This window comes from Caretta caretta, chromosome 6 (genome assembly GCF_965140235.1).
Source record: "Caretta caretta isolate rCarCar2 chromosome 6, rCarCar1.hap1, whole genome shotgun sequence".
NCBI classification, from domain to species: Eukaryota; Metazoa; Chordata; order Testudines; family Cheloniidae; genus Caretta; species Caretta caretta.
In genome coordinates, this window is record NC_134211.1 from 33,054,129 (window position 1) to 33,068,751 (window position 14,623).

General features: G+C 42.8%; 1 protein-coding gene across 2 annotated transcripts in view; it reads left to right on the plus strand.

The window, feature by feature from the left end:
• Positions 1 to 14,623, plus strand: part of ZNF143 (zinc finger protein 143) — a 77,210-nt gene that overhangs the window by 24,043 nt on the left and 38,544 nt on the right. For both annotated transcript variants that reach the window (XM_048852749.2, XM_048852751.2), the window contains exons 7-10: positions 909 to 983; positions 9,199 to 9,318; positions 11,349 to 11,424; positions 14,465 to 14,590. In XM_048852749.2, the coding sequence (XP_048708706.1) occupies positions 909 to 983; positions 9,199 to 9,318; positions 11,349 to 11,424; positions 14,465 to 14,590 (397 nt within the window). The remainder of the gene's footprint in view (positions 1 to 908; positions 984 to 9,198; positions 9,319 to 11,348; positions 11,425 to 14,464; positions 14,591 to 14,623) is intronic.

Here is a 14,623-nt window from a genome sequence, read left to right on the forward strand (position 1 = left end):
AGAGTTGAAGGTAGGGATCATGAAATTAAATACTGAAAGTGCAGAGTGAGATAGCAAATGTATAAGTGGATAGAAAATCAGAGGGGTATAGTAGAAGCAAATATATGGAAAACCACAAGGGTTATTTTGAATAATTTAAAAGGTGGTTTGGAAACCAGTGAAGGTAATGGAGAGTAGGAACTCCCTGAAGTTTACAAGGCATTGGATGTAGGAGGATTATAGAAAAAGAAATTGCAGTGGTTGAGACGAGATGAAGTCATGAGCTAGCTGTTGAAAGGGTTAGGGTAAGAATGCTTCTGAGCCAGGAGCTTTGGGGATAGTGTAGAAATGGTTATGGTGGATTCTCCCACATTGGAGGAATCCTTTGCTGTCTAGTTAAGCTGGTTTTACTGTCTATTTGTGCCGTTGGAACAGCTCAAAGGGGCCATTGTAAGGGCATGATCTGGCTCTATACTTTTAAATTTGCCATCATGTCCCCTTTACTAATAGTTTCAGGAACTCCATGCCCAGAACAATGCTAGAAATGTTTGGTTAGAAGAAAGATTTAGAACCAAATTCATCCCTGATTTTAGCTTAATTGAAGTCATTGGTGACCAAACTAGCTCTTGAAGTCACTGTAGTTAAATCCGGGACAAATTTGGTCCTTGCTCTCCCTCCTTAATTGAATACAACCTTAAGAAGTTCAGCACTTTGGTAGTTATACAAGGCTTTTGTTATAACATGGGGAGGATTTTACATTTTTTAAGAGCTAATATACCATATGGTAGCCATGTTTCAAGATGATGGAGTAACAGAGCTATGAATGAGTGTGCGCCCTCAGAAGCTGAGTCCTTTCACTTCTGCATTATTCACTGAAGAAAAGCAACTGGTATATAATTTTAATTTTTTTTCTTTCATATTATTTTCAGGTGTCTATTGATGGAAATGAAAGTGTTAGTAGCTCAGGAATGATAGGTGAAAATGAACAAGAGAAAAAAATGCAGGTATGTAACACTATACAATATAATTGGATCCACTGGATTTTTATTTTCTCTGTCTCTTCTATGCCCAACAGTCTTTACAGTGCAAGTGTTCACCTTCCTCATAACAGCTGGAAGCATGCCGAATCATAGGCGCTTGAACTAGCGGTGTGGGGGTACTGCAGCATGCCCTGGCTTGAAGTGGTTTCCATTATATACAGGGTTTACAGTTTATTCAATGACTGTCAGAACCCCCACTCTACAAATTGTTCAGCACTCATGCGCCAAGTATTTAGCTCTGAGCCAGGTCCTTGGGCTGCCTATCAGGAGTTCTCTGACTCCAAACCTGTGCAGATGGCAGGCTCCATTTCTCCCTTTATAGAAGAATAATTCACGGGATTTAAAAAACTTTTACAATTAACCACCATCACCAGCTGCCACTCCGCCAATGTATACAGTTTGGGGAGACAATGCCCCCACAACTCTGCCCATGGCAGGCCACCTGGGACTGTATCACAGCCCAGCTTTTGGCTGTGGCCCATAGTTTCGGAGCCCCTGATCTAGACTGAACTCCTGCATATTGCAGGCCATAGAACCTCTCCCATCCACTCCTGTAACAGACCCATAACCTCTGGCTGAGCTACTGAAGTCCTCAAATCATAATTTAAAGACTTCAAGTTACAGAGAATCCACCATTTACACTAGTTTAAACCTGCAAGTGACCTGTGCCCCATGCTGCAGAGGAAGGCAGCCCCCCCCCTTCCCCCTTGATCTCTGCCTTTCTGACCTGGGGGAAAATTCCTTCCTGACCCCAAACATGATGATCAGTTAGCCTCTGAACATGTGGGCAAAACCTACCAACCAGACACCTGGGAAAGAATTATCTGTAGTAAGTCAGAGCCTTTCCCATCTAGTTGTCCCATCACCAGCCACTGGAGATATTTGCTACTAGCAGTGGAAGATCAGCTACATGCTGTTGTAGGCAGTCTCATCATACGATACCCTCGATACATTTATCAAGCTCAGTCTTGAAGCCAGTTAGGTTTTTACCCCTTCTACTCCCCTTGGAAGGCTGTTACTTCGCTCTTCTGATAGTTAAAAACCTTCATCTAAATTCAAGCCTAAACTTACTGGTGGCCAGTTTATATCCCTTGGTTCTTGCATCAGCTTTGACACTGAACTTAAATAATTCCCTGATATTTATCCCTCTGATGAATTTATAGAGAGCAATCATATCTCAGCCTTTTATTGGTTAGGCTAAACAAGCCAAACTCTTTGAGTCTCCTCTCATAAGGTAGGGTTTCCATTCCTTGGATGATCCTAGTAATCCTTCTCTGCACCTGTTCCAGTTTGAATTCTTCTTTCTTAAACATGGGGGACCAGAATTGCACATGGTATTTCAGATGAAGTATCACCAGTGCCTTGTATAATGAAACACTTCCCTGTCTCTATTGGAAATACCTTGCCTGATGCATCTTTAGTTCAGATATTTTTAATAAGCAGTGTCCATTGGTCCACACACACGCAGTTGTTGTTCTCACTGTGAACCGAGGGTATAAGGGAAGTGGCATCTCTCCAGTTCCTTGTTACTGCCACATGGCCTGAGTTGGAACCTTCATCCAGTTTCTTCTTCAATTGTGTCTATATGTAAATATATTTTTAAATAGTTTTAGTATTTAACTCTTTTAGTTTTAAGTACTAGTGTGGTTAGTTAGTTGTTTTTCACTGTCCCCAGGAAATCCTTCCTGAGGAGTTAGGATTATGTCCAGAGTCCTGGAGTTCAAAAATTACGTTTCTTGTCCCCACTACTTTTTAGTGAGCAACATACACCAACTCTGCTATTACTGCCTAGGTGAGGCTCACATCTCAGTGAAGTACAGGATTTGCTGCTCCTTCCCTCCCAGAACTCATGATGATGAAGAGCTAAGACTTAGAAAACATCTGATGGAGAAAGCCAGGAGACTCCACTCAGATCTGGGTCGGGGAGACCCCCCTGTACATCAGCCTCAGTCAACAGGCAGTGCAGGAGCTCAGGAGTCGAGGCTAAGACTTCCAAGACAAAGGAGAAGGCTTCTCTTGAGAGTAAAGGAAACTCTTACAAGCATAGAGACAAATCATCTTCTTCCAAGGATGCCCCCCAGAAAAGAGATCCCTCCTCTCCTTCAAGGTCAGGACAGTCCTCACACCTGTGTTCTGTAGATTTTGCCAGAGTAAACCTCCTTAGCAGGAGAAAGTGACCAGAAAGAGTATGGATCCCTCAACTGTGGCTTTTGTGACTCGCTGGCTTTTGACAGGCAGACCATACAAGGCCCAGTTGCCAACTCAATTCCTCCTCTGTATGCTACATTCCCTGGGAATTTTTACCAATCACAAAAAGTCCTCTTTGACCACCCACAAGGTCCTCAAACTTCTTAGGAGCAACCTTAGACTCAATGAGAGCAAAATCCTAGCTACCAGTTGAAAGATTCCATGCCATGGGCAATCTCATAAAACAGGTCACCCATGGACTTCAGTTAGACTTGCCTTTTCCTCATGTGCACACCTGATGCCGTTTGCCAGGCTCCATCTCCATTATCTGCATACCTTGCTTCAGTCCATCTACTCACCAGAAAAAATCAACATCAGTCCCAATTAATAGTTCCATCCAAGATTCTAGCCTCTCTTGTCCGGTGGACAAAGCCGGAGAAAGTTCAAGTGGGGACTCCTTTCCTCACACCTACACCTGAGGTGAGTATCATTACAGATAGTTCCCTCTTACATGGGGGATGTCATATGAACAATCATACTGCACAAGGCAACTGGACCCTTCGGGAGTTCAGGTTGCATATCAGTTTATTGGAATTAACAGTGGTCTGTTGGGTCTGCAACACTTTCCTCCCACTCATTCAGTCATGACATATCCAGATAATGTCCGACAGTATGTTAACTGTCTTCTAAATATAAAAAAGCAGGGAGGAACAATATCCTTTCCTCTGTGTGCAGAGACAGTCAACCTCTGGAATTGATATATCAGACATCAAGTAACTCTTTCTGCAGCATAACTACTAGTTGTGCAGAATTCCCTAGCACTGGGATCCTTGCTATTCTAGAATATCTACTTATCCTTAAGGCTTGGGTCTCTCTGTTAGCTCCTTACAGAGTCATTTAGCAGCAATCAGTGCTTTTCATTCTCCTATCAACGACTGTATCCTCTTAATTCATCCCATGACAAATAGATTCCGTAAGGGACTTCTTAAATCCTTCCCACGACTGGTGAAGCCAAGACCTCAATGGGACCTCAATGTTATTCTTTCATCTCTCACCAGACCTCCTCCTGAACCTTTAGCCACATGGACCATGACCCCTCTCTCAATGAAAGTTGCCTTTGTAGTCACCATCACATCAGCCAGAAGAGTCAGTGAGCTGGGAGGGCTCATGGCAGACCCACCATATGCTATCTTTCATAAAGAAAAGGTCTTTTTTCTTTCACCCCCACCTGAAATTCATCACTAACGTAATTTCAGAATTTCACGAGAGTCAAACCATCCCCTTACCATTTTTTTTTCTTTCCCATGTGTTTGCTGAGAAGAGATGTCTTCATTCTCTTGATGTCCAAAGAGCACTGGCCTTTTATTTACAAAAGCACATAGAAAGACATCTAGACTTTTTGTTACCATAGCAGAGAGGTCAAGATATACATGCTCAGAGTCTTTCTAAATGGATCTCTGGCTGCATTCTCCTTTGCTATGAAACTAGCTCACATACCTCCCCAAGAGAGGGTGAGGGTCATTCCACCAGAGTGTAAGCAATCTCTTCTTTATCTGTAAGAGATGTACCTCTACTAGAGATATGTAGACCAATTACCTGAAGCTCCTTCCACATCTTTACAAGACATTACGCTTCAGCCAGTCATCAACTACAGATTCAGCTGTGGAGACAGCAATATTACATTCAGCCATCACTTCTGTGACCTTGCACCCACTTCCGGTATGACTACTGCTTACTCATCTCTCAGGTGGAATACATACAGGAGCCATCACTCAAAGAAGAAAAGGAGGTTACTCGAGGGTGTTTTAGATGTATAGTCCATATTTGTATTCCATTACCTGCCTTTCTCTCTGCTGCGGATATTACTAGATTTGTAGTAGGAGAAGGAACTGGAGAGGCGCCAGTCTGCACTGCCCCTTATGCCCTCAGTTCAGAGCATGAAGAGAACAACCGCTCATGTGGGGACCAATGGATACTGCTTCCTAAAAATCTCCAGAGTCAGGAGAGCATGGTGCGCATGCGTACCCACATGTAGAATACAAATAGGGACCACGTATCTGGAAGACCCTCCAGTTACAGTTAAGTAACCTCCTTTCCCCCCACCCACTATCGTCTTCAAAGTTTTTCTCCTGAAAACTGCTAGATTAAAAAAAATTCTCTTGGGTTTCTGATTTGGGTTTATAGGCTGACTCTTGGTTTGAGGACACAGCAGCAAGGGGTTAAGACAGAAGTTCTCAAACTGTGGGTTGGGACCCCAAAGTGGTTGCAACCCTGTTTTAATGGGATTGTCACAGCTGGCTTAGACTTGCTGGGGCCGGGGCCAAAGCCCGAGCCCCACCTTCCGGGGCTAAAGCTGGAGCCCGAGGACATCAGCCCTGGGCTGTGGGGCTCAGTTACAGGCCCCCTGCCTAGGGCTGTAGCCCTTGGGCATCAGCTTTGGTCCCCCTGCCTGGGGTGGTGAGGCTTGGGCTTTGGCCCCCCCACCCAGGACGGGGTCAGGCTTTGGTCCCCCCTCCTGGGGTCGTGTAGTAAATTTTGTTGTCAGAAAGGGGTCGCGGTGCAATGAAGTTTGAGAACCTCTGGGTTAAGCAATTCTACATCTAGTTTTTCAGCTTCCAGTTATCTCACAAAAGGTGATGAAGTGGCTGTTCTTTTCCTTAGAGAGACATACTGGGTATATGCCTCCAGACGCTCTCTTCGGTCTCCTTGGTAGCATTTCATTCTTCTACCAAGTGCCCCCCACTTGTCTCACAGATTTGGGCAAGGGAGCAGCAAAGGAGGCCTTGATCCAAATCAACCCTTTAAGGAGCAATGTAAAATTTCTATTCCTTTTGAAAATAAGATTGTTTCATTGAGTTCATAGTACCACTTAAAGTTTAAAAATCTTTCCTAAAGGGAAGTCTTCCCTGAGAGGTTCTAGTGGGAAAACTTGGATGCAATTTCTGAAGCTAGGCCCGGAGAAGGGTCAGGAGTCTCAATCTCTTAAACATAAGTGGGTATGACGGTCTTTCTCTTCACAGGGTCTTTTTGTAAAGAAATAGAATAAGACAAGGAAAGAACAGAGTTGCTTCTTTACTTTAAAGTTCCACAAACAAAAAAGGTAATTTAAAAAAAAACAATAAAAAGTCTTTCTTCCTACATCAAAGAAAATCTCTGTAATTCCTGCCGCTCCTGGCTAATGAGGACATGATTTAGATGGGGTGGAGAATTTCCTAACAAAGTGAAATTTGTGTCTCCACCCATGAAAGACAGGAAAACTACTCCTTTTCTTAATATTTGATGATGTCCTCCGAATATTCTGGTTATAAGCTCTTTGGAAAGCTAAGTCAGACAAGATAAAGATTTAAAACTGGACGTTGTCTGCATACCAAAGGCACTGGAAGCCCACATCTCACATGCCACAATGGTGTCAGAGAGCTGGGACCAAATTTTAAGTAATTTTATCCCCAAGGTATGAAAATTCCTTCACAGAAAGAAATTTTACTCTGTAACTTAGGGGAGACAGACTAGATTAAATCATGCTATCAGTCACTCTAAACTCTACTGTTCAGGATTTCATGGATGCTGGTATGGGCCCTCTGTTTCAACAGTCAAGGACAAATTAGTATGCTACAGTTCTGTTTGATCATTAATAGCTGTGTACAGTCAGCTGAATGATGCTTTCCCATTTCATCACCAGAATTTCTTCAGCGAGGAGGCCATAGCAGGGTAGCAGAGTAGCAGGTTTCCAATAGCAAACTTGCTTGAGAGACAAAATGCTGAAAACAATTTATTTTTCACTTTCTGAAGGCCCCTCATTAATTTTAGTTATACTTAGTAGTAGTAAAAATTGGTGAGTGCCCAGCCTGGTAGTTTCCTGGCACCAATATTTTCAGATGGTCTGTGGATGTGGTGTCTACCCTGTGGCCCTCAATGGCAACTACATTAAGAAGAAAATTGATTCTCCCACCCAGCCACAACACACAGCAACTTGGAGTCTGCTGTAACTTTGTACAGGTTGGCTTTGATTCCCAAAGAAACATATGGCAGCTGAGGAGAGCCAGGGCGCAGCATACTCCGACCCAGAATGAGACCTGATTTTCAGAAAGTGCTGAGTATCCACTCTAAAAATCAGGCCTCTTTGAGGTGTCTCTAGTTGAGGCACCCCAAAATCACTAGTCACTTGACCGTGATTTCATTTAGATTCAGGTTGGTGTCTGCATGTTTATTAGAGGAATGATACATTGAAATCCTCAGCTAAACAATAAAGGTAATCATGGGCATTAGTTGTCCAATGCGGCACCTTTTTGAGCCATTAGCTTGGTTATTATATAGCTATTTTTCTGGTGGTAGCAAGTTTAGTACTTAAAATTAGTGAGTTATTGGCTCAAAAGATTGGATTAATTTTGATGTCCCGTGTGTTCTGTTACTTGTAATCTGTGTTGCAAGCAGAGAATCTTATTTCATGATGGTAAAGATAAAATAGCCCTTTATCACCAGCATTTTGAAAACGGAAACTTAAACCCAGCTGCGTATTTCAGTAATACTTCTCCCAAGGAAACACTGATTTTAGACTTTAAAGGGACACTGTCAGAATAAAAATAATATTTAACAAAAATATTCCCTTACATTTGTTAATATTAGTACCTTAAATGATTAAAATGAAATAATTTTAACAATATAATTTACTCTTTCCAATTAACCTGATTTGTTTACTTTTTGCATTTTCAATTTGGACAAGGAAGACAGATTAGTTAGTTTTGCTTTTGTTTATAATGGATTTCAAATCTATTTTATGTTCTAGTTTTTATGTACCAGTGCAGTGCATTGTTCCATTGGGTTGCAAATATTGCCGGGGAATATTTAGAGCCGTGTTTTCTCTGAAATACTAATAATTTAAAAAATAAACCATATGAGTTAATATTTGGTGACGTAAACCTTTTTTTAAAAAAAGTAAATCCTAATTGGACTGTCCTGACCTGATATTTAATATTTTATTTTAAAAAGGTAAATTGGGAGTTGCTTCTGTTGCTGATTAATATTAAAAATAAAAGTTACAAGTGTCTGCAGTTGTATATACATTGTATTGTAATTTAGAGATAGCAGGCACTTTCAGAGTAGAAAGTAGGAAGCACGGCATCTGAATGTGTTCAGAGAAGCACTTCCTTTAGCACCTTTCCTATGAGTTTGGACAAGTGTTATAGTCTAACCCATTCACTTCCACTAGATTATTTACATTCTTTCTGGACTCACTTTTCATGTTAACTTTCTTTTCACTGTTTTTTGATTATTCATTTATGCCATTGTCATTTATTAGCTGAAAATAAATTAACTTCACAGGCTTCTGTGTTTTGTTTCCTCCTTTCACAACAAAATTCTGTTGGCCAAAATTTTGCAGACTGAAGTGCAATGTTACTCTTAACTTTTGAATAATTGTTTCTTATTTATTGAGCCCTGGTAGTATTCTCAGCCCCATATAAACCTATAAAAAGACCGTTCCTACCCTGAGGAATCGATAATCTAACCAAAACATAGATTACACAGTCCAAATATGCAGGCATAGAGGCTCAAGGTCTAATCTTCAAGCCAGAAATGCTTTTTTTTAAAAAAAATCGTTTGTTTTTAAGTCTATATTAATTATTTGGGGGGTTATTATTAAAAAGCCTCACAGAAGAATTGTGTTTTAAGGAAAGATTTGAATAAAGAGAAATAAAGTTGCTTGATAGACCAGTTTGAGAGGAAATTCCAATTGCAGGAGCTGCATTGAAGAAGGCATGAAGACAAGAACGGGAGAAGGAAATGAAACTTAAGGGACATTAGGGAGAGTAGGTTGGAAGGAAGACAAGCTTCAGGAGGAGAATCAGCAAACACAGCAAATGGCAGGGTGGACTGAGTCAAAAGACATCAACTAGGATTAACTCTCATTATTTCTTATTTTGAAAATCTGATTTTTGTCTAATTGGTTATAAACGTCTTAAATGATTTCCATGTTGTCATATTTGTTTTATCCTAGATTGTCTTGCAAGGACATGGAACAAGAGTGACAGCTAAATCTCAGCCAAGTGGAGAGAAGGCTTTTCGCTGTGAATATGATGGCTGTGGAAAATTGTACACAACAGCTCACCATCTTAAGGTAATTGCAGAATGAGGGTCAGTGGCTTGCAGGCATTCTTTGGTTACACAATTACATGGACAAAGGTAATGGAAACATACAAGAAGTCAGACACAAGAGCATTCTTTTTATCCTAAGTTGAGTACACTGAAATCTCCATCAATAGGATGTTCTAGATGCCCCAGTTTCTCCAAACTGTCATGCTTAGTGTTCTGCGATGAGGCCCTTTTTAGAAAGTTTAACAGGTAATGGACTGTTATCAGTGGGCCAGCCAAATACACGCCACACTTTGGGAAACGCTGCCAGAAAACATGAATTAAACAAATGCATCACAGCTGAGAACTGGGAAGACCAGCAGGAAAAAAGGTTGAATGTAAAGGTTGTCAATCTTCGGATTTTCAAAGCAGAATGAATGTAGATGTGTAAGGTTCCTATATTGCAAGTATCACAAAGTATGTCACTTTTTTCATCAAGATAGCCACCATCAGCAGTAGCCTGGAGATGCTACAATTAAATTTTAATTTCTATGTTTATATACAATGGGAAGCTCTGCTCTATCATGTGAATTCTCATATTGCTGTATTGTGATCTTTAGTTCTTTAGAGCGATCAAATATTCAAAGTTGAAAAGTTGGAACAGTTCTTGTTTTTCTACTTGCTCCCTGGTTCCCTTTTTCAATCCCGTGCTTAGCTCTGGTACATGGAACGTAGAGAAGTACAGATGCCAACTAGGTTAGTCGCTTGCAGATGGGGGAGGGTGCAACCTTTCCAATGATAGTGCAGTCTAGAATCAGTCTCTCACTCCATGTGGATCTAATCCAGTGGTGGAGTACTGGCTAAATGTCTCATGCAGCAGGGGAAGGATCACTGGGAGGCGTCATAGGGATTGAGGATTGGAGTGAAGGGTTGCCAACTGGAGTGAAGGGTTGCCAACTTTATAATCGCACAAAACCAAACACCCTTGCCCCGAAGCTCTGCCCATACCCCTTCTCCTAGACCCCGCCCTCTGCTCACTCCATACTCCTTCCCTCTGTCGCTCCCTCTCCCACACCCTCCCTCACTTTCACTGAGCTGGGGCCTGAGGTTGGGATACGGGAGGGGGTGAGGGCTCCAGCTGGGGGTGTGGGCACTGGGGTGGGGCCAGAAATAAGGGGTTCAGGGTGCAGGAGGGGGCTTAGGGCTGGGGCAGGGCATTGGGGTGCAGGAGGGGGTGCGGCTGGTGATGAGGGGTTTGGGGTGCAGGAGGGGGCTTAGGGCTGGGGTGTGGGAGGGGATGTGGTGTACAGGCTCTGGGAGGGAGTTTGGGTGTGAGAGGGGGGCAGGAGGTGGGGGTGCGGGCTCCGGGAGGGAGTTAGGGTGTGGGATTGGGTTCTGACCTGGGGCAGGGGGTTGGGGTACAGGCTCCAGCCAGGCGATGCGGCCAGTCGGAGCTGCAAAGCCAGCGCTCGGGGTGGGGGCGGCCCGCGGAGCTCCTGTGGCTGACCCTGCGCCTAGGAGCCAGACATGCCAGCTGCTTCCGGGAGACGCATAGAGTCAGGGAATGCAGGGAGTCTGCCTTAGTCCCACTGTGCCGCTGACTGGACTTTTAATGGCCTGGTCAGCAGTGCTGACCGGAGCTGCCAGAGTCCCTTTTCGACCAGGCATTCCAGTTGAAAAGTGGACTGGCAACCCTATCAGGGTGGAGTGTAGCCCTTGAGACACACATGCACACAGCCAGACTACTGTCAATTTTGCCAGTTTAGCTGTTTGGTGACCCTTTCAGTTGTCTCTTCTGCTTCTTTACAAAAATAGGACAAATCACCTGTTTCAATAAAACTGATCAGGGCATCAGGTCAGATCCTGAAAACAGAGACATTACTACTTTTCCAGAACACATTATTATCCTATTTTTAAAAAAATCATTATTATTGTTGAAAAAAAGAACACTTCTTAAGCAGTGACTTCCAAGAAGAGAGACTAAACATATAATTTTTGACAATGAAATAGTTTTTATATTCGAGAAAGCGGACAAAATACTGTATTATATCAATGTGGTGGATGTCTTTTTAACAGGTGCATGAAAGGTCGCACACAGGAGATCGACCATATCAGTGTGAACATCCTGGTTGTGGCAAAGCATTTGCAACAGGTAATGTTTTGGGGAGTGTTTTCTCCTGTTTGCTAGGGCCTGTCTGTTTCCTTATAAGACATGTTTTTGTTAATGCAGTTTTTAAACTGCTATGCAGAAAGGCTAGATTTCAGTCCATTTATGAGAAGTGGGCATATTTTCAGCTAACATAGCTTAGTAAAGATGGAATGAGGCTTATGGAAAAGAGTATTTTGAGTGTTATTGAAGCAGAAACGTAATGAAACAAAGAGATACAGAAGAAAATGTGTAATCTAGCATCCTATTGTCAGTTTCTACACTATGGACAGAAAAATCTATTAATGTGGAATAAGTTTCATGAGTTAAATAAGGTGAAAATAAAAAGGCTCAACTTGCTGGCTGCAGACAAGGATATCTGAGCCTCTGATCCCCAGTTGAAAAAAAAATTTTGATCGGTGATACTCTGTGTCAAGCGGTGTGCTTGATCTGGTTCTTTTTCACCGTCGCATCAAGCAGTGACATTTCTCATAAAGTAAGTGAATTTAACAGCTCATACAGACTAGTCCATTTATGCATGACATTTCATTTGATCTTGTAAAATGGAGTGATGAGATGAGTAAGTAAAATATGGAGGATAGTAAAACAAGCAGTGGCTGTTTTAAAATGTTCTTTTCTTGGTTTTTGAACATGATTGTAATACACAGAAACAAAGAGATAGGGTTAAAAAACCCCTGAAACTGGAAAGATTAAGAAGATTGCATGAAGAACTCCTTCCATTGTAATATAAAAAGCCTGGTTTCTTTGTAGGCATACTAATATAAGCAATACTGGGCTGAAAGGCCAACACAAAAACAACTGCACTTCAGTGACTTCACATAAATTTAGTTGCACAGTGTTTGTAAAGCAATTTTAAGATTATAGTACAAGGGTGGCCAAATTTACTGACCCTCTCAGCCACAAATGACAATCTTCAGAAGTTCGAGAGCTGTCGGAACTCGGGGCTTCAGTCCCGTGAGAAGCACCTGTTGGGGCTCAGGGCTTTAGCCTTGCCAGGAGGGGGGGTTTCTGGCTTTTAGCCCCATGGGAGGTGCCTCTCATTGCTTGGGGCTGAAGTCCCACTCCTGTTGAAGCCCTGAGCCCTGGCAGGTGTGCCCCGTGGGGCTGAAGCCCTGAGTTGGGGCAGAAGCGAGAGGTAATGCGTGGGGTAGGGCATGTGGGGTCACATTCCCTCCCCGTCCCACACCTGATTTTTGCCAGGGTTTGCTGACCCCACTCGGTCTTCTGGTGTCGCCAGGCCTCCTCCCTGCACGGCAGCTGCTGGCAAATTGGGAGCTGCGACCATGCGGAGAGGCAGCAGCAAACAGCTAGGAACTGCAGGGAGTGCCACTGCTTTTGCTGCTGCTTGTCCCTGTAGCTCCCAGCTGTTTGCAGCTGCCTCTCCATGGGGAGCTAACACCTGGGAGCTGCAGGGAGGGGCTGCTGAGGGTAAGAGGGGGGGATGTGCCTGGGGATGGTGACTCAAGCTGTTGGGGAGGCCGAACCTTTAAATTTTGTCCCCCCATTCTCAGCAGCCACCTGTCATCTCAGGCAGAAGCCCTTCACCCCACTGCAGGGCAGAAGCCCTGAACTCTCCCTGCCAGTCTGGTAGGCGGAGAATGTGCGGGGTTCTGCGAGCTGCACTTTAACTATGCAAGAGCCGCATGTGGCTTGCAAGACGCAGTTTGGCCACCCCCGCTGCATACCATTGCAACAGACAGAAGGATAAATACATTACCTTTTATTTTCCTATTAATGTCTAAGTGTATTTTTGATCAGTTATTGTACCAGTTGAGCCTGGCAAACCCTGCAGATGTTTAAATGCATCTTCAAGGATTAAATGACCTGGATTTAATAGTAGTAGCTTTTCTGAGTTGGATTCTGAGGCTGTGTTTGTGTTGTAGAAGTAAGAAAGAACACAAGTTAGGGGATTGGCTAACTTGGTAGACGCACTTCATGTTTTCAAATAGTGTTTTTTAATCAAAACTTCAACTGTTACGGAGATATAGCAACAGCACATTGTAAAGTTAAATCAGGAACCACATTCTGAAAATCCATAGCCTTTGTTTAGTAGAAATGTGTGTATCACTATGGGGCCAGGAAAGATGCATGTTAGTCTGTCTTCAGCAACTTTTTCTGGGTTCTTTGGTGCTGCATTTTTCTAGGGGACTAGAGATAGGATGCTCTCAGTGGAGGATCCTTTGCTCAGAAACTAGCCCCCACCTTCTCACTTCACCAAAACCTCCATTTTGTTGTCCCTTCAGGGCACAGCACAAGGCAGTCCCTTTAGGGCCTAATCCAAAGCCCACTGAAGTGAATGAGCCCCCTCAAGGGGGGGATGTCTTCCCATTGAGTTCAGTGGCCTCTGGATCAGGCCCTTAAATTTCTCAGTATTGTTATTTATCACAGGATTATTGCTCTTGATATTTGCCTTAGAAGGGGAGATTGTCTATGGTTATTGCATAATGTATTTCTAAAAAAATGAAATAGCACCCGGAGGCTTGACTGATGGGTGCAATTTTATAACTCAGAATAGTCGTTTGTAGAATAAGAAGCCAATAAATAAATGGGAGCCACGTGCCAGCTGTGTGTCTGAATTCAGTGGGAGCAGGATTGGGCTCTGTCTGAAACTATTATGATGAGAATAGCTGCTAAGAGAGAGAAAGCACAGATTGTTCTGGACCTTTTTTTTTCTTTTACAGAAGCTTGAGCAAAGGTTTGACCACTTTGGTACAATCACCAGAATTTGTCCCATTGTAAGGAAAAGGAGAAAAATTAGAAAAAGTACGTTTTTCATAAGTAATGTGAAAGAGGATTTCTAAAATGCAAGCAGTGCTTTGTTGCTCTGGTTATGTGATCAGTGATATGTTTGGAGAGTGAGATGAATAGAAGAACTGATTTTTGTTACTGATTGGTCAGAGGACTTCATAACTGGACTGACGAGCACAGTTCTTGTGACCAGATACATTCGGAGTATTAGATATATTTCTATGGCAGTATTGTAACATCTAAGATTTTGGTTTGTTTTTTTTTTAAATGTCTTCAGGTTATGGGTTAAAAAGCCATGTCCGAACCCATACTGGAGAGAAGCCCTATCGGTGTACAGAGGAGAACTGCACCAAGTCATTCAAGACTTCTGGAGACCTGCAGAAACATATCAGAACCCACACAGGTACAAGGAGTCTTTACAATAGTCGCTCTTTCT